Raw genomic sequence first — 27817 nt, forward strand, 5'->3', positions numbered from 1 at the left:
ATTGTGACCATTTTCACACCTAAAAAAGCCTTCCAAACTTCTAGGTTTGATAAGTTAGATAATGTTAACCTGTGTGGCTGGTATTTTTGAGAACACATCGTGCAATTTGAAATTCTGTAAATCAGAATCCAACTATCCAAAAATATCCTAAATTGGTTTGCACTTCACTACCACCAAACATTCTGTGAAAAGGTAAACCAATTCCTGGGTTAGCTGACATGTTAAAAAGGGGTTTCAGATAAACCTTGTCTGGGGCGAGGCAATAGGAAAAGCGAGCAATTCACAATCCTTGCTTTATTTTTCATTTTGGTATGTCTTGTCTTTCTACTGCAGTTTGGTAGTGTACAGCTGATATAGTGTAAAAGAAAGGCCTCATGAGGCACCATTTGAACAGAACAGGAATAATGAACTAGATAAATACTAGGAGTGTCATTTTCAAACCACATGGATGCATGCATTAAAAGATGATTCAGTACAAATGAACAGTGCTAGGAATCTTGTCATAAAATAAAGAATTCAAGATCACTTTTAAATTAAGAAAAATAGGACTTTATGTACTGATCCTCAGTGAAACATGCACATTTCCAAGGTTTATTATCCTGGTTCAGATCCAACAAAGCATTTAAGCACTCGCTTATTTTTGAGCACTTGATTTAATCCCTACCACTATCTCCTTTTCCAGAGTAAACCACAATATAAATTTGATGCTGTTCATTTCTGTGAAATTTAAGGCCAGGCCTCAGCAGCTCTGCAAAACGTAGAAGCTCAAAAAACCACATTGCAAACAAACGTCATGCAAGGCAATGCTGAGCATGGATGCCTGTTAAAAACAAATTTATGTGCATTATAAATTAATATAATAACCACATGTTTTGTAAAAGCCTGAAATATTGCTCTAACATAAAAGATATTGACATGAATTCTAGACACTCATATCTTTTACCAGTGTTTTCCAAGCTAGTGCAAGGCCATACAGCTTACAATATTTCAAAATGCAGGAACAAAGAACAGAAAAGGTTCTGCATATAACTGTGCTAATGAATCATGCTTTAACTCAGGTAGTTAGTTAATCAAAGAATCACAGGAGCAGAGTCAAGAGGACTAAATTTGTCTCTAGGGTAATTCACTGGGCTTTAGGGCAATGTTGCAGGTCTGGGTTTTGGCTTGCTTAACTGAATTAAATACATAAAGAAAGACCACAACAGACCACAAAAGGTTGCATAAGAAGGAGAGTCATGGACTTAGAGAGGGATTTACTTTCTCCCTCACGCCACTTTTCTTGTGAGCCCTTGAGCTTTCTTCCATCCTCCTTGATCCTTCTTGCCTGATCTTTCTTCCATCTTCCCCACTGTCCCTGACATGGGTTTAAAACTGCATTTAAATGACTTCAACAACTCACAATAAAATGTAGACAAAACAAATGTGTTTTTTACACGGGAATAGAATAATAGAATAGTTGAGTTGGAAGGGACCTACAATAATAATCTAGTCCAACTGCATGGCCACTTCAGGGCTGACCAGAAGTTAAAGCATGTTATGTGTGAAATACTATCACACAGTCTAATTCAGCTTCCTGATCACCCTGAACTCCCTCAATAGGTGGTGAGGAAAGGAGAGGTGTGCCAAAGGAGATATCAGAGACCAGGGGTCTGAAAGCCTCTCTTAAGTGGGGAAAATATTTCCCTTCGTTGATCATCTGAGGAATCTGGCTCCCACACCAGTTACATTTCCAAACATGTTGAAATATCTGTTCCATTTTAGGTATAAATTAGCTCAGTTTTAAAGCGTTCATTGAAGCTGATATAAATTTAACCCTGATATACTCGATATGGCAAATCTGCCCATGCTTAAACTAGAATCTCAAGTTTAAACTAGCATCTCTCATCCCCAAGTAGTCTTTCATCAGTAAAAAAATATTCCTAAGGTTTGCCCTCACTAGAGGCTTGCCTTCACTGACTTCCCTGCATGGGTTTTGTTCCTCACAGGGCCGTCGACCCACACAGAGAGCTCCCACGGCAGTGAGATGGTGCATCACAGCAGGGCTTGCTGGAGAACATGGTGTGAGAGTCGGTCCGAAGAACAGTTTCTGCCTGAACATCGCCATCAGGGACTTGGAGAACAGATGGACTGAGAGAAAGAATTGGACAATGATTTGGAGAGAGGCCTGAAGCAAGGAATTGTGTGTGCAGGTCTCTCCGACCTGGGGGCTACAGGTGCTGTATGGACTCTACCTGCTGCCTGAGCCAAACTTTTCCCCACCACCTGAGAGGAACTGTGTTACAAAGGCCTCTCCGACCCGGGGACAATAATTGCTGTCCAGAAGTTGGATTTTCACCTGTTGCTTGAGCTAGACTTGCCCCCCACCTCCTCCCTGTAACAAAGGCCAACGAAGGAGAGCATGCGCAGAGGCTCGCCAAGGGTCTTGAGGTCACCCAAGGGACTGGTAAGAGACCCCTGAACCGAGGCGACGCAGGCGCAGACGGGCCCTGGCAAGTGAAGCGGGGACTTTTTGGGCCTGCGCAGTTAAGCCTGGATCGCGCAATAAAGGCGGAGATTGGCCTCGATCTACGGGAGTGAGGCGGGGTGAAGAAGCATAAAAGACAACTCCTGACGGGACATCATGGAGACCTTCCCACCGGAGGATCCTGAACCACGACGGAGGACCGGCAGGACTCTCGTCACGGGACCCGAGACCAGAGACACGCCTTTGGAGCTCGTTCAGTGGTAAACCCAGCCTCATTTCCCCCTTTTCTTTTTACCTTTCCCTTTTCCTCTACTCTCTATCGCGTGCCGCTTTACGGGCAAATTAATAAAGCAACACTGCTTGATTGAATTATAACCCCTTGGCATTTTGTTTGCCTTAATTTTGCGCCTCGAGATCAAGGTAAATGAACCATCACGAGTCCATCACCGAATGGACCGTGACACATGGTCACAGTCCCTTCTCAGGGAGACCCAGGCTGGGGGACACAAAGCCACAATCCCAGGTCCCTCATGTGGGAGAAATTTCATCAGTGTGAAGCTAGCCACTTGGTGGTTTGGGTTGGATTGCCTGCCACCCTTCCCTGCCCTAGAATCTTATGGATGCTCAGATCTGAGGCCCAAGCATCCAGGAAGGTGGAGACCTTGTAAGAAGAAAAAAAGTCTTTAGCATGAGGTAACTGAGGAGAGCAACCATTTCCCTTCTGAGCCTCATCTTTGACGGCAGGTTTCCCAGTAAAGAAGGTGACTGTGGTGACCACAAGCTGCTGGTTTGTTAACCTGTGTGGATACAGATGGGGATTTGTCTGTCCATCTCTTGTGCCTGCCCTAACAGCTTGGAATCTGCCTGCCAGATTCAACCAGAGATGCCTCTGCACCTGCACACAGGGAGCAGGGAGATGTCAGGACTCCCCAAATGCAGGAGGAGCTTCAGCCCGAGGTGACTGTGAGTCAGCAGCTGAGAGTCCACCAGGGAGACACCCTAGGGGGAACCGCTGACCCCAAAACTGCCCCTCATTTCATGGGCCCTGTGCCCTGCTGGCTCTGGCACTAATGTGGCAGTCCTATGTAGCCTGCAAGGATTGCTCGCCCTCCCCTCAGACCCGACCCTCACACATGCTTGCGTTCACTGCAGGTCTGGACCTTACAGCTCACAACTCCTCCATGTGTGCCCCAGGCACTGGCGAGGTGCTCTCACAGCCGGCTGGTCCCCCATTTGGTGGGTAATGCTCCCACTTCAGAAGTTAAAAGACAACACTGGTGTGAATGGAATGATGAACATGCAATTTTTTTCCCCAGTTTTCCAATCGGAAATATTCACTTGATGGCTAAGGCTAGCAGCTGGCAACAGAGAGCATAATATCCCAGCCTAAGAAGGCTTCCCATGGGTATTTAATTCCACTGTTTAACAGGTTTTAGTCAATACCACTGTACTTCCAGTCCTATGAGGACCTACTAATGGGAGCTTTGATGGGACTGTAACAGCTATGTGGAAAAGCAGCACTTGCAGTAAGTTCTAAATTCCTCCTCCATGAACCTGTTATGCATTTATTGGTCAAACACAAAAATGTAAAAAACATGTCTTAGATTTTATATCTATCTGGATGGGTATATGTGGCATTCTTGTGCCGAGACGTGAGATGCAGAAGACATTTCTCCAAACACTGATCTGCCACAGGTGCATTGTGGCCACAGCTGTGTGTGTGCTGAGTGGGCTCCAAGCACTCAGGGCCAGGGCATCCCTGCAGCTCTGAGAAATCCCCTGGAAGAGGAGCCTGTGATGGCCTCCAAGAGATGAGCTGTGGTAATTTGGCCCTTGGCTCTGGAGAGCCACAGAAGCTGGTGACTGCTCTGGGATATGCAGTAATAGAATATCTTCAGTTGTGGATTGGCAGAGAAATAAATACCTTTGGATTTTAGGTATCTAAATGGTTTTGAGCATGATTCACAACATGAAACTGCCCTCAGTCCCACTTGCAGGTGCTTTTGTTAATTTTGATCCATAGCTTCAGCATGAACTGCCGTGATGTCAGTGGGCTGATGTGATTTGCACCAGCAGATTATCCCAAAGTTCATCGGCCAACTGCCTAAACACCTTTGCAGCTGATCAGAAACCTGTTTTAAGGACCAACAGAGGACAAAGGCTCTTTTGTGCACAGCACCAATGCCATACATGCAGTCCAAATGCATGCACTCAACATCCCCCTCTCAATAAAGATGTTGCCCCTCCACAACAAAAAATCCCTGTGGTGGGCATTGATCTCCTTAAACTGCACTATGTGTAAAGAGGTACTGTAAACTTACTTTTTATTTGCCAGAACAAATTCATACTTGGAAAACAGATGCCCTGTTGGGTCCGGACTGAGTCTACACTACGTGCTTCTCAGCCTCGGACATGTTGGAGCCCGTCTGATTTTTGTTCAATAAGGAGACCACACTGCATCCCTGTATTAATATGTGTGGTGCTACTGTCTCTCATTTACTTAGCAGTGAGATCATTCAGTGAAACCTCCTCACTCAGGGGATATACAGGAAAATATGGAAGAAAGTTGTTCCTATTTAGTCTTTGACCCTAAATGATGCAAAAGGAGATGATTGGGGCAGAGAAGCAGATCTTTGGTAATGGGTGCCATCTGACATCTGAGTCTGAATTTTGTTTGTCGGGTCCATGAGGAAAGCAGCAGGCCTCTGGGCACTCACTCTGTTTCAGAAAGGCTAGACCTGCCCTACAGTTGTTAAGCAAAAGAACTCTCTTGCACGTGCTCCATCCAGCCCCAAGAGTCCCACATTTGCAGCCTTATTGCATCTGATACTCCAGGAGCTTGGATTTTATGGTTCATGCATTGCAACATGTTGTACCACACAACAGTGATGAGTGAACGAGGTGACACCTCTTTATAAGAAAGGACAACACTTTTTTTGCACCTCAAGTGGTTTGAACAATGCATCTGGCAAATGAGATGCTCTGCAACTATTTTAGTTAACTCTGTGTCATTTAGTAAATGGTCATGCTTGGTCGTGGCCCTGACTAGAATTTCTCAGTGTGTCTTTTGTGTTAAATTAATTTCCAGGGTCGCATGGAACTTCTAGCTTGGGTGATGAATTGGTTATCTACCTCCACACTGTACTCATCTCATTAGCTGGCACTCACTGTTCTCTGGGCAAGGCATAGCAGCATTTCTGCGAGGCTCAGATTTCTTGTGTCCCCTCCTCCACAGCCAGGGTGAGGTTTCTCATGGGCTCTGCAGGCATCTTTCTCTGGTGAGAACGGTTCATACTCATTTGACCTTTCTGATATACAGACAAGGGTAACTCAAGACAAAGATGGGTGTCAAGTAAGTCCCCTTAGCTAACAACTGCCTTGAAATGCCTCTACAAACACCCTTGGAGAGACGACATGCTGTTCTGTGATGTGATGCAACACTGATTTGTTGCACCTACAAAATGTCCTCATAGTTGTGTGAAATTGAGTGTGAACAAGCAGTTGAATAGCAGTTCATCAAACATAATTAATCGAAAACTGAGCAGCAGAAATAACCCTTTTATCTTGCCTGGGTGTTGACGATATAAATACAGAGCACCCCAGAATCAAAAAGTGACTAAACAGATTCTTGCTAGTCTGTGAATTCTTTTATAATGCAAAAATGGCTTTTATCTCTCACTGTCTATTTCTGAGTGTTCATCACTGTGCTGCCTGGATGCTTTGAAAAATGGCAATAAATATATTTAGCATATATTTAGTTCATTAAAAAATCCATCTACTTCATGTATTTTGGAGACAAAAGAGGAATCATGGACAAACACAACATTCATAAATGTTTGTTGTGCAAATGTGGACTGTAACTAACCCTTTGACCAGAATCCCAAAAAAGGAAGGGAAGAAAAAGGGCAAAGTAATTAAAAAAAAAAAAAAAGAGAGAATAGAGCTCTCGTTGCATGATCTGCCCTATAAAGAGTATGCCATTTCCCAATGGTGCTACATAGACTCTCCTTTATTCCCACAGAACATAATGCAGCATGGACTCATAATAAAGTGAGTCAATTTGTTCCAGAAATGGCCTCATGATGTAATGGGAAAAGAGCAAGATTCTTTCTGCTCTTTGTCCAAAAGAGGCTGATTTGATTTGTTACAGACACATCACCAGCACAGCTTTCACCTTAACCAGCAGGATGGGCAGACATTGCATGGAGTATGAGAATTTGCATTGAAAATATGGTGGTGCGGGGGCTACAGTGCTGCTGTCCCAGGCTCCCGGGCATTGCCTGGCCACTGCAGCCACAAATCACAACTTTGCATCCCAACACATGACTATTTAACCACAATAGATCTTTCGCAGATTCCAACAATCTCCTGATTTTCTGACCCTTGCATTTTCTATAAATTGTCAATTTTAACTGAACATTGTGTTTTTAAAGGCCTGGAAATGTCTTGAAAGCACTCACCTGCATTTTGAAATACCTGTATCTCTCCTGGACCTGGCGTTCACTTGCTACACAAATGCATCTCTCAGTGTAAATTGCCTCACCATGGCTTTATCATACATGATTTTAACATGCTGGAGCTGAGACAGTGTCCTTTCCCAGTTGCTGTTGAAGAGCATTTATGCTCTTAGCCAAGAAAGAGGTCAGAAAACAAACACGAGCCTCAAAGACTTCTCAGATTAGCCTGCAAAACACACCTCAGTTTCTGTAGCCTTCAACAAAGTAGATGTCGTTATCATTAACATCACATCAGGCCAACTCAAACGATCAGGAACCCACTTATTGCCACGTCAACAGGAAAGCAGCTTTCAACAGGAGGCCAAGCCTGAACATGTGCCCCTGCCTTGAGGGTTATTAAATGTGTGTTTGAAACACACAAGTAAGAGCTCAAGTAACATTTTCTTTCCAAGGCTGCACTCCTGGTTATGAACCTATGTCACTGAAAGCAGAATCCAACGCCCTCCTGCAAGGGAGGGAATAATGCTTCAACAACATGGTCAAGCTTGCTGCCCTGGCAATGAATGCTTATCTCACGCTGCTCTCCCAGTGAGTAATATTTAAAATAAACAAATACTGCAGGGAAGTTGCTGTTAGTGCAATTGTTGGGTTGTACTCTCATGGCAAGCTTTTTATCATAATAGTGCAGCAAGAGTACAGGGTGTTTGCAAGGCAAGTTTGAGCCAGGGCACGAAAGCACTTAAAGTCTGTTAATAAATAACAGACATGTGGTTTTGCAGTATGGCTTAAAAAATCAACACCTTCAAAGAACAATAATAAGCAAGTGCTATTGAAACAAAACAAAAAACAATGAAGACATTTAATTGCTAGTTCCTGGGAATGGCAGCCGTTCTCTGGAGAGAGTGGGAACCCTACAGGTGTGGCAGCAGCTGCAGCAGCACGTCAGTTGTACAGGGACGCACCTTTGTGTTCTTCCCCTTGTGCTGTTCAGCACAGGTAGTGGTGACGATACTACGGTTTGCTAATGAACCACAATGCCTTGAATTTCTTTTGTGTATTGAATTACTTTCCTATATCTGAAGACTGTTGTATAGTCAAGGGGCCAGATTCTCAGCTGGTCTCAGGCATGTTGGCTTTTCATGGATTTGACTGAGCCATGCTGTACAGAGGTCTAGAGCTCATCATTATCTTGGGTTTATGAGTTAGCAGCAGCAAATGCCTCATCTTAACATTCCCAATGTAAGGACACAATAGACAAGGAAGAGGAAAGATAGCCAGGGGGCACATATTTTTGCTGTACAAAGCTCACACCAGATGATTTCACTGAACTGAAGCGAGATTAGGCCATTGACCTCAAAGGGAAGGACCTACTGCTAGGAAGTACGCCCCAGGCCTACCAGAACAGTCTGTGACAATACCAGCACGTATTATCAGAAAACACTGCTTTGCCCAGCTTGGGAACTGCCTGCTGCCAAGCTGGGCATGTCATCCCAGCACTTAATCCACCCATAAGTAAATCATTGCAAAGAGTTAGAAAAATTAAATACTTACTCGGTCCAAGGCCTATGGAAAATGCAGCAACATAAACAAGCAGGCTGGCCAGCGAGAGCCATTTCAGGACAACGGGAACCTCCCCACTTTCCATGTGAGACCCTGTTGTGCTTTTGCGTCCTGCCAAGGCAGTCCTGTTCAGTTCTCCTGTCCTGGCAACATCTGGGCTTCTCTGCATGTCAAATGACAGTCTTTCAGGCAAAGCCATGCTAGCAAAGAGGTCCTTGAGACTCCCATTGGTGACACCAGTGAGGTTTCCTGGTCTTTGGAGAATTAAATCCTCTGGTGATTGGCTTCTACAGACATTGGTGAAATTCACATGTATGTTACGGTTCACTAAGCCCATAGTGACCAACGATACTGCCATAACAGAAGAGCCAATGCACAGAAAAGTTTTACTTCCAACTTGATCCACAAAAACTGTGGCTGGGACTGTGCTGACCACTTTAACCACTCCAACTCCAGTAGAAGCCAAGCTGGCAGCTTCATTGCTCTGGAACCCAACTGACTTCAAAACAGTTGATGCGTAAAATAAAATGTTGGGTTGCCCAGTTGTTTGCACAAAAAAGACTAGAGTGAGTCCTACCAACATTCGGGCCCTCATGTTGTTTTTTGAACTAAACAGGTCCAAGAAACTATACTGATGTTCATCTTTCAGGGAAGACTTGATCACAGTAAGTTCTTTAGTAGCATCTGATGTTTCCCGTAGCCTCTCCAGTACTTTTCTTGCAGCTTCATCATTATTTTTCATGACAAGAAACCGAGGACTTGGTGGAAGGAAATACATGGCAATAGCTTGCAAGGCACCCAATGGAATCACGAGGCCAAACATGTACTTCCAGCCATGAGATACGCTGGCAAATGCATAATTTGAAATATAGGCAAAGAGAATGCCTATCACAATCATGAGTTCATTTAATGATACGAGGAGGCCTCTTCTGTGCTGTGGGGCGATCTCAGCAATATACACACACGTTGCAATTGATGATAACGATATGGAAATACCTATGGCAATCCGTCCCACAATAAGTAGCCCATATGATTCATAGGGCAGTAAAATCAGACTCCCCAACACAAGTAAAGAAGATGCAATAATAATAGCAAGTCTCCTTCCAAATCGGTCTATCAGGAATCCACCAGTAAGGGATGCAAATAAAGCCCCAAAGAGCAGGGAACTTACAATGATTTCCTGCTCTTTGCAAGAGAGTGCTAATATGCTGCTCATCTGAAGAAGAGCTCCAGAGATAAGGCCCAACTCGTAACCCATCAGAAGTCCACTTACAGCAGCAACAGCAGAAGATAGAAAAGTAAATGTTCCACAGCCTGAAAAAATAGAAAAAACACAAAAACTTGAAAGTGTGACTTCTGCAACATTCTCAATACTGATAACAACTTTATTTGATATACCAGCCGCCCAAATATTTTTGTAACTTTCAGGGAAAGCAGTTAGGTGCATACAAACCCAGCAGCAGTAGTGACATAAAAGGTCATTTTTGAAAAGAAAAAAAATTATATAAAAGCTTCCTTAATTTTAATGCTTTTCAGTTCCTTATCTTCCCAATCAGAATTCAATGAGGTTTTGATCAGGCTCTAAAGAATTAAACATTCGGTTTCATAATATCATTGCAAAAGGCAACACTGACAATACGACCTTCTAGTAAGAAAGCAATTTTTGCCTTGAGAGGTTCTCAGTGTTTTTCCTGTATATAATTGAGGAATTATTGTCCACCCAACATGGGCAAGAAAAGCAGTAATTTCCCAGCCAAATTGCTTCAACCTTGACTTGAATAAGTAACAAGTTAAGTTTTCCCTCGCCACTTACTGATTCCTTTGCTTCATCTGGGGATGCCATGAAGGCTGCTGGTACCAGTGTTTTTATTTTGCTGAATGGAAACTTATCCACTGAGCACCAGGCTGATCCAGATAGCTGGGATATTCAAATAAACCAATCTTTGAGATACAATTCATGAACTTTCTGAGCTTTGCTCATCACTAATCTCAGATACTTCAGAATATCAGGATCAAATATTTTGCATAGTTTATGACAGCCACAATGTCAGGAATAAAAACCAGATGGTGAAAACATAAACTAAATGGAGATTATAGGCCTTTGAACATCCACTTTAAAACAAACTCATTTTATACAACTGCGACTCATTGTTTATTGTTACAAGATAGATTTAACTGATCGTATTTTACTAACTGTGAAGCCTTTTGCACCCTAAACCTTAAGGAATATATCAGTTTGTTATTGTTGGTCTTGTTCTTTCTCCCAGCATGATTTTCCTCTCATCATGATGTTGGCTGCCACACAACTAGGAAAAGAGTAAATTGACTTCTGATTTTCCGGTTAGTTGGAGAGATAGGACGTGTCTGAGGAGAAGTAGCTTTTGCAGCATAACAGAGTCCATATTTCAGTTAATTCTCCTGGAACAAGCACTATCCAGCTTGGCTGGGAAGTGGTATATGGTCTAATTGAAAATGATACATAGACTTTGTTCATTTTCAGTTTATTTTTCTAGGGTGTTAAGGCTCTTTGATCATGCTGACTGCCTGGAGTTCCTTGCCAATAATTTTTGAGCACATTGGTGAGGACCAGTCCCATTTGACAGAGAGTATTACATTTCTAGAGCAAATGGTGAAAAGAGACGAAGAGAGCCACCTTAGCAGTGGCTGAAAATAAACAGCGCCAGAGCCCAGGCCCGGACCTTGGCATGAGACCATGTATCCTGCGAAATGGCTGGCATGTCCCTGGCATGGTTGTGCCCCACGCCACCTCACGCTGTCCTAACAGTTCCTGGAGGCAGCTCGGCTCACGGTGCGAACCCAACATCACAGCCTGCAGCCACTACGCAGCAGGACGGATTATTTTGGAGGGTAGCAAGCACAGTATAGCTGTGTGAATATAAGCTGTGCCTCCAGGGTCAGGGGAGATGTATAAGCCCATTAAGTCTCTTAAGGTAAGTATCATCTGTTAGCTCCCCTATCTGGCTCTGGGTTCGCTCCCTTTGAGCCAAGCAGAAGGCAAGTGGAAACAGCCCCAAGCGACTGAGTGCACCACATGTGCCTCAGCCCCCTCTGCCGCTGGGCTCAGGGGGCTGGCAAACCAGAGACGGGCGAAAAACACATGATTTGGTTATGATGGGCCATAAGGGCATGGGGGATATGGGAGTATAGTGAGAAGTCTTTCAGAAGGTGGGGGTGGATGGTAGGTTTATTGTGATGGAGGTGGGACAGCTTGAAGAAAATGTCAGAAAAAAATTTCCAAAATGCTCCGGTGATGGAACAATTTTTTTTTTATATATTGTTATTATCCATGTCTGTATCGCGCATAAAGCTTTTTCTTCCTTTATGGCTTCAGTATCCAAGATCATTGCACTTATTTTAGACAGAGGTTAGTGCATGGGTTAGAGCAAGGTCCTGCTGTACTTCCTTCCCACACTGAACAGCACTTTGTTGGAGGTACTACTCCCTCCAGTGAAGCTGCTTTGTGCTACATACTCCATCCTCCAATGCATGCATGCAACTTAAGTTTATCATTGCAAAACTTGATTTCTCCCTCTCCTTTATACTTTCAACTTGCCTGCTTCCTCATTATTACTAGATCTGGAAAATATACCCTGCCAATGAAACCTGGCTGGAAATCAGGGCTGATAACAACAGTGTTGTGCTGAATGAATGGGCTTGGGTATTAGAAGCTATACTGCTAATTTGATCACAGTGCTCTTCCCAAACTACTGCTTAGTGCTGATATTCATGCTTTCTTGGATATCTCAGTATTTTATGTCATTGGGCTATGTAGATTTAACCTAATCTTTTTCTTTAATTTATACATTATGAAGCCAAAAGAGACCATTGTGGGCATCCAGTCTGACTGTCATGAGCAGCACAACGTAACCCTTCAGACATGTTTAAATGACATTTTACTTTAACTAGGCCGTTTAAAACATTCAGCTTTGATTTTAAAATTGCTAGTTGTTGAAAGCTAATGACTTTAATCATAAATTGTCCCAATGATTAATTGCTTTCACTGTAAATTATTTGTAAATTATTTCTAGACTTAATTTCTGCAACTTTGGCTTCCAGCTGCCAGATCCCATTCTCCATTTGCCTGCACTCAGCTGTGTTCACTAAGTACAAAATTATAACCTGTCATCGAGTCATCCCACAGACCGCTCCTTGATAAACTACTTAGCCTGTGAGGCTTTACAAGTTTACCAGTCCTTTAAGTATTCAAAGCCCTGTTCTCTGAACTCTTTCCAGATTATCAATTTCTTCAATAAATTGTGAGCTAGACCCAGCACTTCTGCAGTGGTTGCACAGTGCCGATAGGAACCTGACATAATTGTCCTGCTTCTGGTGAACATTTGCCTCTCTACTCATCGAGGAATTGTCACTGCAGTGTACAAGAGCTCATCTTCTACTGTTTTTTCTCCAGGACAGCCAACTTCTTTTCTGACTGGGTTTTTTCCAAGGCACTGCCTTTCCTTTAAATATGGCCTGCCTTCTTGCATCCTAGCCAGGAATTCAAATCAATTTGTGTCGGGATTTATTAAAACACATAGGATGAGATCAACTTACCTAACTGTGACAGATCTATAGCATCTCTAAATTTCTTCTTTAACCACTTGCAAAAAAATAGGCACTTTTGGATGTCTGAAGTAGGTCAGATGCCTGTTTCTCTCCATTGCCTATAAAAGGAATCTGTGTGGCTTGCTCAGATGCAGATGTCTAAAGTTAGCTGAGGGGAACATCAGACAGCACATTCACTCCCAGTCAGCAGGCCAAGCCATCCGAATTGCATTCAGCCAGTGACATATCCCATTTATTAATCACCTGTCACCTTTACCACTTGCAAATAATCCATTATTGTCTTCTTCCAGGCAGTTGAGAAAAAATGTTAAGTGACAGAGGGACAAAAACTTGAGTTTAAGACTCTCCAGCAGAAACACAGTGGTGTGGGCAGTATGTCCAACTGATAATTTAAGATCTGTGTCCTACACAGCTTTTCGTTCTCTAAACGTGTGACTGTCAGTTTTGTCCCGGTTTCTGATTTAAAATGACAGTGCCAAGTCAAATACCTTGTAGCAGCCTGTCATCAGCACTCTTCTTGCTCTCCTCAGCCTGTGGTCCATAGATCAGAGCAATGGGGGTGATTATTTAGTTTTAATCCAAGAGGCTGTACAAGCTGAGCGTGGAGTTTGAACACCTGCAAAGTTGCTAAGGAAGCACTCAAGACCATATATTTCTTGCACCTCCAAGTACAGTGGCTTGACTGATGTCTCAGTGTTTCTTTGGTTTGTTTTTACTGGGTCAACTGGTATCCTTGTTCGTGTGTCAAGTGATAGGTGCCCACAGTCTTACAGAAATAGCAGTGGGCTGTAACTAAAGGAGATCCCTGACCAAAAAGCAGATTCTGATGTGAGGCAGAGGGAGATACATCATCTTTCTGCATTAGCGACAGCAAACTCAGCAGTTAACTCGGTATTTCTTGTCCCTAACAGGCACTATTCTTCTGAGCAACATCCCTATATCACTATGAGGTTTTGTTGTAACTGGGGTACCTAAGACTTGTCTGCTCAGAACTGCCTGCTGAGTTAAACCCTGAAATCTCTACTTGGTTTTCCTTCATGGTCTTTCTCCAGACAAAATTCCTTCTGACTTCAGCATATGTTTTGCTTTAACATTTCCAGATAGACCATGTTGCAGTAGTTCTGCTCGCAGACCTTTTAAGTGTCACTTTTAATGATGTTGCTGGCAGTTCTTAGGCATTCCTCTTTTTTTTTTAATTAAAAAAAAAAAGGCTTCTCAAAGTGTATATTCCTCTTATTTTTATGACATGCCTGCAAAATACATGGCAGTGTCCAGCCTAGGGCAATAAAATAACTTCATGATGGCTTCCAGAGAAATTTCTCCTTCTGCCTGCGACAAACACCATGGTTAACGAATATGTGGCTGGTATGCAACAAGTGATTGGAAACTCTATTCTCTAGTTTTCCAATGTAAACAAAATGGTTTCTCACAACTGTTAGTCAAGTCAAAAGCAGCACTACTTGGCAAACAAACTTATCTTTAAGAACATTTGCTGGAAATGTTTATGCTTTGGTCCTGAAAAGGAGACCAAGTGCAGTTGCTGTATAGCACAGTGTCCTGCTGATGAGACTGGATGGGGCCAAGTTAGTAGGGGTGTGCCCCTTCACTTATTTTCAAGCACACATTTGAGAAAATACAGTCCTTCCAAAGGACCGTGCATGTGTTTCATTGGCATTACAGACAAATAGTCTGTGCCAGGGAAGATCTGCAAGCAGTCAGAGCTGGGAAACACCTCTCTTCCCTCACTTCATGTGCAAGAGAGCTGTGGGAGAGGTGCCCATGATCCCCTTCCAGCTCACCTTGGCAGAACCACGCTCCGCATTAGTCCAGACACTGAGATTTCTGTGACGTAGTTTTTCTTTCCTTTCTCCTAAGAGAACATGCAGTGTGCATACAGAAAACTAGTGGGATGGAATGGGGAGGGAGATTACTCCTTTATGTGACCTGTGCGACTACATCTATTTTAATAGGAGGGGACACAATAGTCTCTTCCACCATGGTGCTTTCTTCTGTTGACTTGGATTTAATTTGAGGTGAGAAATGTCTCAGTTTGGAAGGGAAGGAAATGGTTTACCTGGAAAGTCAAATATACATTATTTAAATCCTTGGGGATTCTTCGATCTATTTAGACATTTGGAAGGTGAAACCAGGCCCTGTCAACCCTTGGTTAATAAGTGCGGGTTAGAAAATCACAATGAGTTGAGTGAATTGCGTAGATATGAATCTACAACATGGAATCTCCCTTTTTCAATAGAACAAGGCATCTACTTTTATCCATGATAAATCTTAAAACTACAGCATCTGTATCTGAAAATTTTAAGCTATCTTTAACAAAATATTTCTTCTCCAAGTGCTCCTGACATACAAGAAGTTTGTCTTTACAGGGAAATAGCATTTTAAATTCCTCAAATTGTCTTCAGAGGAGCATTTTGCTGAAGTGTATAGTGTGTGGATCACATAGTTTTGTAGGATAAATATTTAATTACACTTGTTGAAAATTGCTGCATAATTAAATCATGGGTTTGCTTCTCGTAAAAAGTTATTATCCCCTTTTCATGCCATCATGATCTTTAGATCCAGTAGCTGCTCAATAGGTGCATTTCTCCTATAAGCTAGGACACATCTATCTATCTGTCCATTTACAAGTCTGACATGGGATCTAAAGCAGCTACCCAACAAGACCCTGAGGGATGAAACAAATGGTGGCTGTGGGACGAAGTTGTGTTGCAAGCAGAGCTGGAAAATCTTATAAAATGTTGAATTTACCCAAAAATAGTGCCAGGGCCATGTGGGATCATGATTATTTGACAAATGTGACTCCTCCCACTCAAATGTTAAGGAGAAAACCAAAATAAATATTTTTAAAATTGAACTAAAAAGGAAGGCAGAAGGAAGCTATTGTATCACACATTTTAACACATCTAAATTCCTGCGATGATGGGAAGCACTGGATACTTTGTACAGCTTAAGCCTGATGAATGTATTGTGTGAATAATATTCAGATTTTATGAACAAAATCCCCTTGGCACTGATGGAGAGACAGTGAATGCAGATCCTGGACAGACCCACCCTGGCTATCTCTCCATCTCTAAGTGTCCTGCCATGTATTTTCATTATGTCAACAGGCAGCCTGGTCCTTCATTAGTTTAAACGGGATTTTGGTTTTGTTTTGTTACTTTTCAGTAAGAATCAACAAGTTCTTTTAATTCCTGGCTAGGCAATTATAAATTCTTCAGATTACTGCTTTAATTTCTGAGGGTAAGGCCTAGTATATAATTTGCATGTACTCTTCTAACCATAGCCCTTGTGCTGCAGTAACTTTGCTGTTTATTGTAACTACTGTGCTTCCCTTTAAAAATGCTATCCTATAACCATCTGCATTGCTTCCCCCATATCCTAAGGTAATGTTAAATATGTCTGCACACCAACTGGCTTTCTGTTTGTGATTAACCTCTGTTTCCTCTGCTTCCAGGTATCAGTAGATGTTGCTGGACTGATCGCTATTACATTCCAACAAAGCATGTATGTGTGCCTGTGGTATCTGAACATACATGGGTTAGTCAGTTCATTCATTTATAAGTGCACAAAACCTGCTCAGGACATATAGTCATTTCAGGCTTCTGATCATGCTTTCCTGCTTGGGTAAAGCTGTCTTGTGGGTGAGAAATGTCACAGCCATGGGTCATTTTCCCCTTGATCTGATCATCAGTGGAAGAGAATCAAGATGCAAAACTATACCGCAACTTAGAAAAACTGGGTAGGACAGCAAAGGTGATGAAGCTATAAAATTCAGCTTCAGCATTCAAATATCTTTGCATAAGAAATTACACAGTTGATTTTTCAGGGTGCCAGCACAGGAAACCTGCTTCTTCCTGGAGTGCCAGGGAAGAAAAGACAGAAGGGAGTCCCTGTGTCCCCCCATACTTTCCCCCTGCATGAGTGGGTGCAACGCTTGCCTGGCCTTCCTCCACCTCAGTAAAAAGGGCTGAACTGCTCCTGAACACGCACGGACCGAGCACTGTTGTTATCTTACAGAGCTGCGGGTTCTCTGATTTTTCAGGTGACTGATCTTCAAAAAGGAAAGGGATTTACACAGCGGGCAACACACGCACAAATGGTAGGACCGAGGCCTTTTGGGAAAAGTACTGCATAAACCTTCATTCAAAATTCAAGCCGGCATTCCCCTTCCCTACTCACATTTTCCCCTCTTGTACTTTTCGAAATCGAGACAGCACACTGCCAAAGACCCAGGGCTTTGCGGGGCTGTTCTCCCCCAGCCCCAAGCGCGAGCTGCGGGGACACACTGCTGCTCCCCAACAGCAGCATTCAGCTCCTGCCGCTTTACCTGCTGCAGCCGGGAGCTGGTGGAGGTGGCGGCGGCTGCTGCGGTGGCTGCCCCGGCTGCTCTCCTCATCCTCCCCTGCTCTCATCGTCCGGCTCTGCTGGCCGAGGTCCTCTGCGCTCTGCCCAGGTGCCATTGCCACTCTCTTTGCACCTTGGGGCAGGAGCCCTTCACCGGGCAGCGGTCCTTCCCCAGCCAGCGAGGAAAGCGCGGGTTATTTTTCTCATGGCAACAAGTTGCTGAAGCTGGCTGAAATCAAATGCAAACCACAAAGTGGTTTGTGAAGAACTTTGTTGCTATTTCAGAAGGCTTTGCCCTTTGCAGTGACACAGGCTGTTGCTATTCTTGGGAGCCTATTGCAGGCGAGGGGAGGGCCGTCTGTCGGAAGTATTGCTTTTGCCTTTTAACAAATAGTTGCAGACATCAGACCTCCACGCACAGCCCGATGCACATTCCTTACTCAATAGCTTAAAAGGTCTCTCTCTCGCCCGCATTCTCTCTTCTCTCTGGTGTTCATACGCACAGGTTTTTTGACAGAGAAGGCACTCAGAAGAGGAGAATTTGAAGCGTTTGTTGTGCCAGCTAAAGTTAGGCACTGATTACACACACATGGCATCACTTCATTCTTGTAAATTATTAAAAAGCTGTGGTGAGAAAGAGCAGAGAGGAAAAAAGCTATGCCCCCTTTGCAGTCTGCGACAGTAGGAGTCCGGATTTTTCACAGTATAGATGCACATACTATTTTACAAGCAGATGAAAGGGAAGCCACCGTCTCTCCTGTGGGAATTATTTGTGGGGAAACTGAGACTGTGTCAGTTATATGCAGTCAAAGGCTTGATTTTGAGAGCTAGGAGTCACTCCATCCCTACTAGCTTTGGTGGAAGTAGTAGCCAGGGGCTGGACTGCAGCAGCAGGGAAGGCTACAGCAGGTGCAGGCGAGTTGCCTACGGGGCCCGCCTGCCCCATCCTGGTCCTGGTCCTCGTCCTGGTCCTGATCCTGGTCCTGGTGTGGGAGCCTCCGGGTTCTCCCAGCGTACCCACTGGCCTCAGTGAGGCAAGTTGTCCAAGCTATCCCCAGTGGGAATTGCTGTTGTATAATTTGGCAGTGCTGCAGGCTTCTTGTTTGTGCTCTTTCTCTCTTTCATTGCTTGCTGTTTTGTCTTGGTTGTCTTTGTTTTAACGCACTAATGCCTGCAGATAGCATGGGAGGGAAGGCAGAGGTGGGAAGTTGGTAGCTTTTGCAATGTTTCCAGGAAGGAGAATTCCTAAACATTTTTTCCTTAAGTCATGTAGGCATGATGCAGCCTTTTTTGGTCTTTACTTAACAAGAAAATCTGACAAAAGACAGCATGACTGCCCTGTCTGACAGCTGTGTCACTGTCATCTTCAGAAGCTGGAGTGCCAGGGATGCCAGGAGGGCACCAGTTCCAGTGGGGAGTTTGGTTTTGGTAGTGCCTTTGGTGTACACTTGAATGAGTCGGCCTAGCTCAGCTCTCATGTGTAACATATTTTCTGTGTAAAATGTCCACCTGTCAGGCAGTACAGGATGCTATCAGCGCTGTTAACAATTTCTTGCCACAACCAGAGGGGTGTTGTTTCCTCTTGGGCTACATGCAAATTCCTGTCAACTTTTAAAGATATTATTCTGAAGTTTTCAGGAAAAATCAGAGGCTGTTTAGGTTGGGGAATGAGAGGAAATCTTTTCAAAGATTAAACTCAATGTGACAAGATTCCTCTGTTATAATGTGGTTTGTAACCAACCTTGTCTAACAACCCACACCTCGTGTAACCACAGCTCTGCTCAAGCGCTCATCCTCTGGAAACCCAGCTAACTCCACAGCTACACACTGGATCCCACCTCTCAAATGCCTTCATATGTGATGGTCCTGGAGAAGCCAGAGAACTGCCAAGAGGCCCAGGATGCTCTGGAGTTCACTCCTCCTGCCCAGAGCTGCTGCCTGGTGAGGGCTGACCCCCAGGCAGTGACCCCACTGCCTGCTGAGGAGCTGAGAAAAAAAAAGAGAGTTCAGTTCAGTCTTCACTTGAATGGCAGGTTCAGCTTCACAGAGAACTGCTGAGAGGCTCTTCAGGATCTTGGCGAGGTCTGGCAGAACGGGGGGGATGTTTTTAAGGGGGAATGCCCAGTGGGAAGTGAGGCGTCCTGAACAGCCTGAGCTGATGATGGACTTCCCCATCCCATGCACTCTTTGCACCAGGATTCTTCAGATATTCTCAGCTGTTAAGTTTGTACACGTGGAGTTACAGAAGATTTCACTTAGAAAATCTGTCCCATCCTTAGGTAATCGGATATGCAAGAATTGAGTGCTGAATTTTACTATTAGCTTTTGCCATCCAACTGACAGGTGGCTGCTTTGCTGGAATAGGGACTGCTGTGTGAAATTATCAAGACAAGCTTGCAGCAGAGCATTGGTGGGAGTGGTAGTATCTATCACTCCTCCTTGCATTTGTGAAGCACTTTTACAGGCATTCTTTGTCCCCTCATTACCCCAGTTCCACCCAAAACTGATTCTCCAATTCTCTATAAAGACAGCCTGGGCAGGTGTCTCCACTCCAGTCACACTTGTAGAGTGTCCTTCTTCAGCTGTGAACTGAATCAGACTTATCACCTAGAGGGTAATACTAATTTTGATGGAAGAGATTTAACGCAACTGAAGTCCTTTCTGTTCAACTGCCCCTCCCCACCCCCCCCCCGCCCCGCCATATAGTTCTCCAACTAAATATACTGATTATGTATAGCTGGTGGCACCTACATACCTTGCGAGAATTTAAAAGCTCGTCAGGAACTGCAGTTTCGCCTGAACAAGAAGCATACTACCCACAGGAGTAACTAATAAAAATAAAAGGCTGTTGAGTAACTAATAAAAACAAAAGGCTGCTTTTGTTGAGTTCCCAAATCTTGTGACAAACAGATCTTAAGTAATGAATATTAAGAAAACACAACTGTTAATTTCATTTTTTTTCATAGGGGAACAAAGCATATTTTAGACAGTGGGATTTCTTTTAACTGTGTTTAAACCTGGAGTTCAGTGCTACCTGCATTCCCCCAAGAAGCCAGAGCCTAGATTGATTTTTAAATGTTTACCTGCTTGTTTACTCAGAAATCCAGCAGACTAATCCTCTCCTGAAAATAAAGGCAAAATAACCCATTTTTTCCTCCCTAGTTGTGCCTTCATTTCACAGTATCTATGCCAGCTGCAACGCAGCAGTGGGTTAACTTTGCCCCCTGTGGTAACCTCAGGAGGTACCTAGCTTTCACTGATGGTAAAGCAACCAGTACACAGCACAAGCCACAATGGCCAGATAAAAGTGAAGGAAGACACTGTTATTCTGGGGATTTACATCTGGGCTGCCCACAGGACAGTGCACCCTTGCCATGTTGAGCTGTGGGTGCTGCAAAGGTACTAGGGAGATCCTCGGCCTTCAACCTGCTCCCTAAGTTATACCCCATGCCAAAAGCAACATATCAGGGTGATAAATATTTCTCTACATAAGTTCTGCGGGAAAAATTTCCCCATAAGTAGGCATGTGAAATATTTTATCCTGAGATATGCTGCTTGGCATGGTATTAATTTGAGGGAAGTTTTACCGTCATCGTCAGTAGCCAGCTGATAGTGAAAAGCCACAGCTCCGCGGGTGCAAGAATCTCTTTTCACAATTGTGGCCGAAAAGCTGCGGCATTGATGTTATTGGTGTTAACTGGCGTTAACTGGCATCCCAGAAAAGGAAGAGACTGGAAAAAAAGGCCGGTTCCAGCCAATGAAAACAAACAGAGGGAGGGAAAGCAGCCTGTGCTGGTTCTGCAGCCAAGGCGGTCATCAAGTGATTTCGTGAAACACAGTGGTGTGAAACACTTGCTGGCGGCCACAGAGTCCTGGTCCCACAGCCCTGTGCCCCCTCCATTTCCCAGCAGAAATAAACAGGCAAGCAAACAAACAAAACTCCAGCACCACGGACACAAACGGGATAAGGAGGGAAAAAAAGGGTGTGTGCTTTGGTGCTTTTCAGTTCTCTATTCTTTTCCTGTCCCTGCCTTGCCCATGTTCGCTGCTAGGACAACCGCTTGGCTCGTGCTGTGTGCCCGAGAGCGAGAGGTGTCAGTCAGAGCAGGGGCAGGGTGACTGCCGGAGGGTTTGCAAGGTGGGAAGGGATTGTACCCGCTCTGCCCTTCTGGCTGCTGCCTGGGAAGGGAGTACTGCTGAAACCAGGGAGTGGGGAGACATGGTCCAGAAAGCAAAATATCCCAAACACCAGGCAAACAACCCACTGATGTTCTGAAGAGCACAAGCCCCAGCTCCACAACTGCGCCCTTTGAGGCTGGACAGACGACCATGGGCTGCAGAAAGAAGGGCGGAAAAGACAAAAAAGCCAAAAGCAGGAGAGTGTAATAGTCATGAGATTCTCCTGTCTGTTTTGTCCAAGTCCAATTGGCAAGAAATCATCTTTTCTGATGTTTTCTCAGTTCCTTGCTTTCAAAAACTGACCAAACATTTTATAATTAGATGCATGATTAGGCTGGAAAAAGAAGATGAGATATTTACATTAAACTGCTGAATAATCTGCCTGAAAAATCTGTGAGGCTGGGGTGGGCATTTCTTCTAAATTCTCTGGTAATGATTTGTATTTGTCTGCTTTTCCAGCAATCTAATAACTCAAATTTGGGACTGTGAAGAGACAGGGAAGTCAGCATTAACTCAATAGGAACAAATCAAGAGCTGAAGGGCTTTCTGAATCAGTTTTCTTAGGCCATATTTATCAGTGTTGGAGTAAAGAAAGTTGTCTTATTTCCTTGTAGATTTTATGACTCTCAGAAAAAAAAAAAAGATAGCAGAACTCTCCCAATGAATTTATTCTAAAATATGGAAATAAAGCTTTGCATAAAAACTACAGAGATTATTTTATTGACATAGCAGCTGAAGTTCTGTTTCCTGCGTCTGTGATCGCTGAGGTTTGCTCTCAGAACTAACAGTTCACCATTTGCAGAAGTTCATAAAATAGCTAGCATGGGACAACGTGAGGGAGGCTGGGAGGAAGGGAGAAGGAAAGAGACGTGGAGACAAAAGAAACGGAGCAAAAACCACAATGGAAATGTACTGTTTATTCCAGAAAAAAAAAAAAAAGTACTAATCTAAAAAAGCATGAGTAGCCTTTCCCATTAGTGTTGACACATTGACACCCACACACAAGGCGGGGGAAATGTGCCAAAATTCCAGTCAAAGAGCAATGAAAACTAGATGAAAAAGACAGAACTATCTCAAGAAAGTGAAATGATCCATCCATGGGGAACTGCAAATAATGAGAAGATAATTGTTATTACTGTTGTGCAGCAAGTGAATTGCCATTCAGGACTCAGCTTTGTAAAGTTGCTTTCTATAGATGTAAGATAAATCTCATAAATTCAATATTTAAGCTATGCCATTTGTGTCATTTTGAAAAGAAATAAACTCTAAATACAGCAATAAATGGATAACACTGAGTAAATAAATAAATAATGTAGCCTCCTGTTATGTAGGAAAAAATGAGAACACAAGTTTCTTCATTCTGAGTCCCCTGGTTTACTTACTAAGTCATTCTCTTTGTGTTTTATTCTTATTGCTTTGAGAGGCACTGATTTACACTAATGCATTTTTATCTGACTTTTTAAAAGTCTTTTGGAAAAATTCTTCACCTCTTTTGATAGAATGAATAATAGATACAGTCCAGAGCTCATTGCAGTTCACCACTCCCTCTAGGGCCTGAGAAACACCTACTGACACACTGCACAACTATTTATTCCTGCTGCTCTTCTGTTTGCATCTTCTTTAAAAGTACTTTTTAAAAGCACAAGGTGGACAGGATCAGCAACTTTAAGAGTTATGTTTTAGCAAAAACTTAAAATCAATCTGAAATGAAGAATGGGAGGTTGGAAAGTACAACACAAAAATAATTTATTCAGAAAATGCAATAAAAACTGAATTTTACTTCAGATTTTGCTTTTGTGTAGCCATTCCATCAAATAAAAATGAAAATTTTCTAGCTTCTGGGTGATCTGAAGGGCCACTTGTAGTAGTTACTGAATAACGTATCTTTGGTTTGCCATCACACACTGTTCTTTCCTCTTTGCTTCAGATATCTCACACGTACCTTTTTTTTTTTTAACAAATCATAGAAACAGCAGCCCCATGCATTTGAAAGAAAGTTGTACATCTGAAATAAAATTGGGAGGTGGTGATAAATGGATGTCAGAAAGTTTAGTAAAAAAGCTGTACAAATTTTGTCCATTTAACTATCTCGTGGGAAGTGGCAAAACAATTTCTCTATTGGGGCTGAAATTTTTATGGGCTTGATCTCATTCTTACCTGCTTTTCATATAACTTTCTGGAATCAGTGGAGAAAACCCAGCATGAAACAAGAAGAGGTGTACCAGGGCTACATTTCAAATGTCTCCGTTAGTATTCAGGACACTGCTTTGTGTGACCAGAGGCATTTCAACCAGCTACTTCACTGGCAGGGGCTGAACTCAAGCCCGAACTCAGAGGAAGCATCTCAGAAACACAGTGCAGGGGAGCAGTGAGTGTGTGGCCCTGATTACTTGCTTTGTTTCCACCATAATAAGTGTGCTGCCACCTATGTGGGGCAGGACCTGGTGGTGCCCAGTCCCAGGGCAAGGGCTGGGCCTGGAGCAGCCGGTTACTAATGTCACCTACTGCCTGAATTCAGGTAGTTTTTAGGAATCTCCAAACAAAGTGCCAAAAATGGAAGCCTTTTAGATCACTGTGCAGTGGAAGAAGGGTTTTGCTCTTTCCTCATGTGATGAATTGTTAAAAATGTGTAAGCTGAAATTCCCTTTGCATGTTCCCGTTAAGAAAAGGGACGTAGGTTGCTAAGAAAAATGTGAGCCACTGAAATGTATTTTTTTGGGTTGCTGGGAAACATTTTCTCCTGTATGGAACATGTCAGTCACACAGGAAATGCAGTCATTTTCATGATTTTAATTATTTCCACCGAGAAAGCGTTTTGTATTCTCCTGAAAATCTTGTTCTTGCAAAAGTAAACCACTAAATGTCAATAGTGCTGTGTTTTGACTTCCTGCTGGTTTTTGACCACAGCTGGCACTGAAAGGAGTTTCACAGACATTCATTAATACCAAATGTCTGGATAAAGCTTTCCAAAGTCCATCAAAATTTTCAAATTGTGGCAGGCAAGCAGGAAATGAAACCAGCCTCCCTTGCGCAGGTCGTTTCATGTTCACCCAGTGGGCGTGAAGAAATAAGTAGCGTACAATCCTGCGATGTGATGAAAGCTTTAAGTCATCTGTTTCCCAGAATGCTCCTCACCTGCGTTTGTTAACAGGTAGTGAAGATGGTCTTCAATAGACAAGTATACGTCTGGAGGTGTCCAGGGGAAATTTGGTTTGAGACCATCATTCGCCTTCACAGCAGGAGGCACTGAAAGCTCAGCAGGTGAAGTGACAAGTCTGATATCGCCCAGGACAACACAGGAGAGGCTGTTTGGAAGAAGCAGGGGTATTCTGGCCCAGAATCCTTCCCTGCCTCTGTACTCAGCAAAATCCCATATTTTGGAATACAGGCAGGGGAAATAATACACTGACTTTTTTTGTCAGGCAGGTGCCAGTGAGGTTTCCTTTCCCCACCGTGCCAGCCCCACAGGGCAGGAAGGCACTTTGCTGGCAGAGGCTGGGGATCAAACTGTTTGTTTACTTCCCGCTGAAAGTTTTCTCCTGGTCCCTATCAGGGAGGAGTGAAGGCCATTTGGCTACGAGCTCTCTGGCCCCTTGCACCATGTGTTGTAGCTCCCGAAGGCAGGCGATGCCTGTGTGGGTAGTGGCTGCTTTGTTATCTGACATGGACATTTTGGGTGTGTGCCCCTGGGACCTCCTCAGAGAGGAAACCTTTGGTGGGGCAGTGGCCTCAGAGTGGGTCCTTGACACGCACCCTCTGAAAGCGCTTGGTGCTGGCTGCAGCCTGCAGAAGTTCAGGGGCTGGTATTTGCTCTTCAGTCATTTGCATTTTCATTTGCTTGCTTAAAAGCTCAGGGTAAGTATTACTTCTGGCAAAGCTGATTTAGTGATCTCCAGGGTGGAAGCAAACCTTCTCCTTTAACTTTCTGTGTGGTTTACTAGCGTAATTTTTAGGAAGGACTTCCCCCAGCTGCTGGGGACTGCAGCCAGGGGGCTGATGCTGCCTTCCTCCCCACTGCTGGCACAGGCAGACACAGCCTTGCGAGACGGCAGCCGCTGCCCATCATCGAGATCTCTGCCATCCCAGCACAGCTCTTGGCTGAGTTGCTCCTGTGAAAAAGAGATGTTAGCATCAGGCCTTGGACCTCTCCGAAGATTACAGAAGTCCTGGTGCGCTCATTTGGCTTCTCCATGGCATGGGCTGCCAGCCTATGAGCAACTCCATCTAGCAGACACCCTCCCTCCTCCCTTCTCATTCAGATTCAGACCCCATGCTGCTCAGTTTGGCTTAAACCTCTCTGTTTCAGACTAATCACTAAAGCATTAGTTATTTAAATTCACACGGGTGAAACAGGCATTGGCAAAAGCCAGGGGGCTACCAGTGGTGCAGCATGGGCTCTGCGGAAGATGCACAGTATCCTGAAGAGCCACCGTACTGCCTCTGAGCAGGAATGACCTCGAGGAAGGGAGGTATGAGTTTGGGTCCACAGCAAGCAGGGTGCACACAACGCTTTAGCCTTCCAATACAGCTTTGAACTTCAGCAAATTGTAGAATCATAAAATGTCCTGAGTTGGAGAGGAGCCACAAGGATGATCGAGTCCAGCTCCTGTCCCTGCACAGGACAACCCCAAAATTTACACCCTGTGTCTGAGGGTGTTGTCCAGTCTCTTCTTGAACACTGTCAGGCTTGGGGCCGTGACACCTCCCTGGGGAGCCTGTTCCAGTGCTCCACCTCCCTCTGGGTGAAGAAACTTTTCCTAATGTCCAACCTAAACCTCCTCTGGCACACCTTCCTGCCATTCCCTCAGGTAATATCATTGGTCACCAGAGAGAAGAGATCAGCGCCTTCCCCTCCTCCTCCCCTTGTGAGGAAGCTGCAGACCGTGATGAGGTCTCCCCTCAGTCTCCTCTTCTCCAGGTGGAACGAACCAAGTGACTTTAGCTGCTACGTAGTGGCTTTAGTCTTGTCAAAGAAGTGTGGATGAAGCACAGTTTTGTAGTTAGCTGTCATGGAGTTTAGCTCTTGGTAAGGACTTTCCTACCATGGACGTAGCGCACGAGAAAACTTTTTGCACGTGTGGAGTCAATAGGCAGGAGTTACTGACTGCTGAAGTTTCTTTTCATACCACAAAAAGTAATGAGAAACATGGGAAAGTGCAAGACCCATTTTCCTTCTCCAGCCTCATCACAGAGAGAACACACCATTCTCACTGAGTTTCAGGGAAGCTGGTGAGGAGTTTTGGCACTGCCTTCAACTTTTCCCCCTCCGGACAGGGAACTTGGAACATTTCCCTCATGCTCTAACATTCTCCAAATCTTATCCTTTCCTAGGTAGTGACCAATATGCACTCCACCACTAGAAGAAAAGTCTCTTCTTCCCTGTCTGTGACTCTCCTGATTTGCACCTTGGCTTTTTGCAGTGGGTGTCTGCCCTCTGCTGATGGACAGCTCTGAAATTTCAGCTGTACTCTATGAACATGCCTTCACACTCCCCACCACATACACGCTCATGCATTCTTACTCTGGACTGTGTCTTCTCTCCTCCCTCAGCCCACCCAGGGGGGCACTGCAGCTACAGCAGTGAGGTGGGAAACTCAGACCTTCTGTTCCCTTCTGAAGAAAGTCTCAGTTCGCTGCAAGACATCCGACTTTGTAACAGTTCTCTCTGTAGTTTAGAGATTTTTGTGACTAACAAAATGTTTAGACATATATATCCACGTTTGTTGTTGTAGGGTTTGGCTCCCTTGCCAATTCTAAAAGTGAATACACTTGGGCCAGCTCTCAGACTCTTGGATACATGCCATTGAAATCAGAGGCAACACGTTAAAACACCTAATTCTTGAATCTTATGATTATCATGTCTACACAACTCACCCTCTCAGTTGTAAAAACTTGAAAGCATGAGTTAGTTGAGCTGCATGCATAAAAACTCAAGAATGAGAATATGAAGGTAAATAACTCAGCATTTTTTGTTTTTAAAAGCCATGTTTTTTAAGCCAGTCTTTTGATTTTCCAAAAGGCATATGAAGTATTTAACAATTCATTTTCAGCTTGAACACACATGACATTAAAATGAGGAAGAGAAGCAATTTTTTGGATAGAAGAGATTTAGTCCTTCCGGATTATGACTGCAGGATAGTTGGAACAGCCCAGTCCTTGCACCATTGACACAGACGGGGCAAATACCCCATGGACAGTGGTCAGACGTGCA

At 43.9% G+C, this 27817-nt stretch overlaps 1 protein-coding gene across 1 annotated transcript in view; it reads right to left on the minus strand.

Annotated features, from left to right (window-relative positions):
• SLC2A12 (solute carrier family 2 member 12) overlaps window positions 1–17716 on the minus strand; it is a 32425-nt gene extending 14709 nt beyond the window's left edge. The window contains exons 1-2 of the mRNA XM_065632773.1: window positions 17411–17716; window positions 8473–9795 (exon numbers count right to left, since the gene is read on the minus strand). Coding sequence (XP_065488845.1) covers window positions 8473–9795; window positions 17411–17543 — 1456 coding nt within the window. The 5' untranslated portion in view covers window positions 17544–17716. The remainder of the gene's footprint in view (window positions 1–8472; window positions 9796–17410) is intronic.
• Window positions 17717–27817: the final 10101 nt, after the last annotated feature.

Source organism: Caloenas nicobarica, chromosome 3 (genome assembly GCF_036013445.1).
Source record: "Caloenas nicobarica isolate bCalNic1 chromosome 3, bCalNic1.hap1, whole genome shotgun sequence".
NCBI lineage: Eukaryota > Metazoa > Chordata > Aves > Columbiformes > Columbidae > Caloenas > Caloenas nicobarica.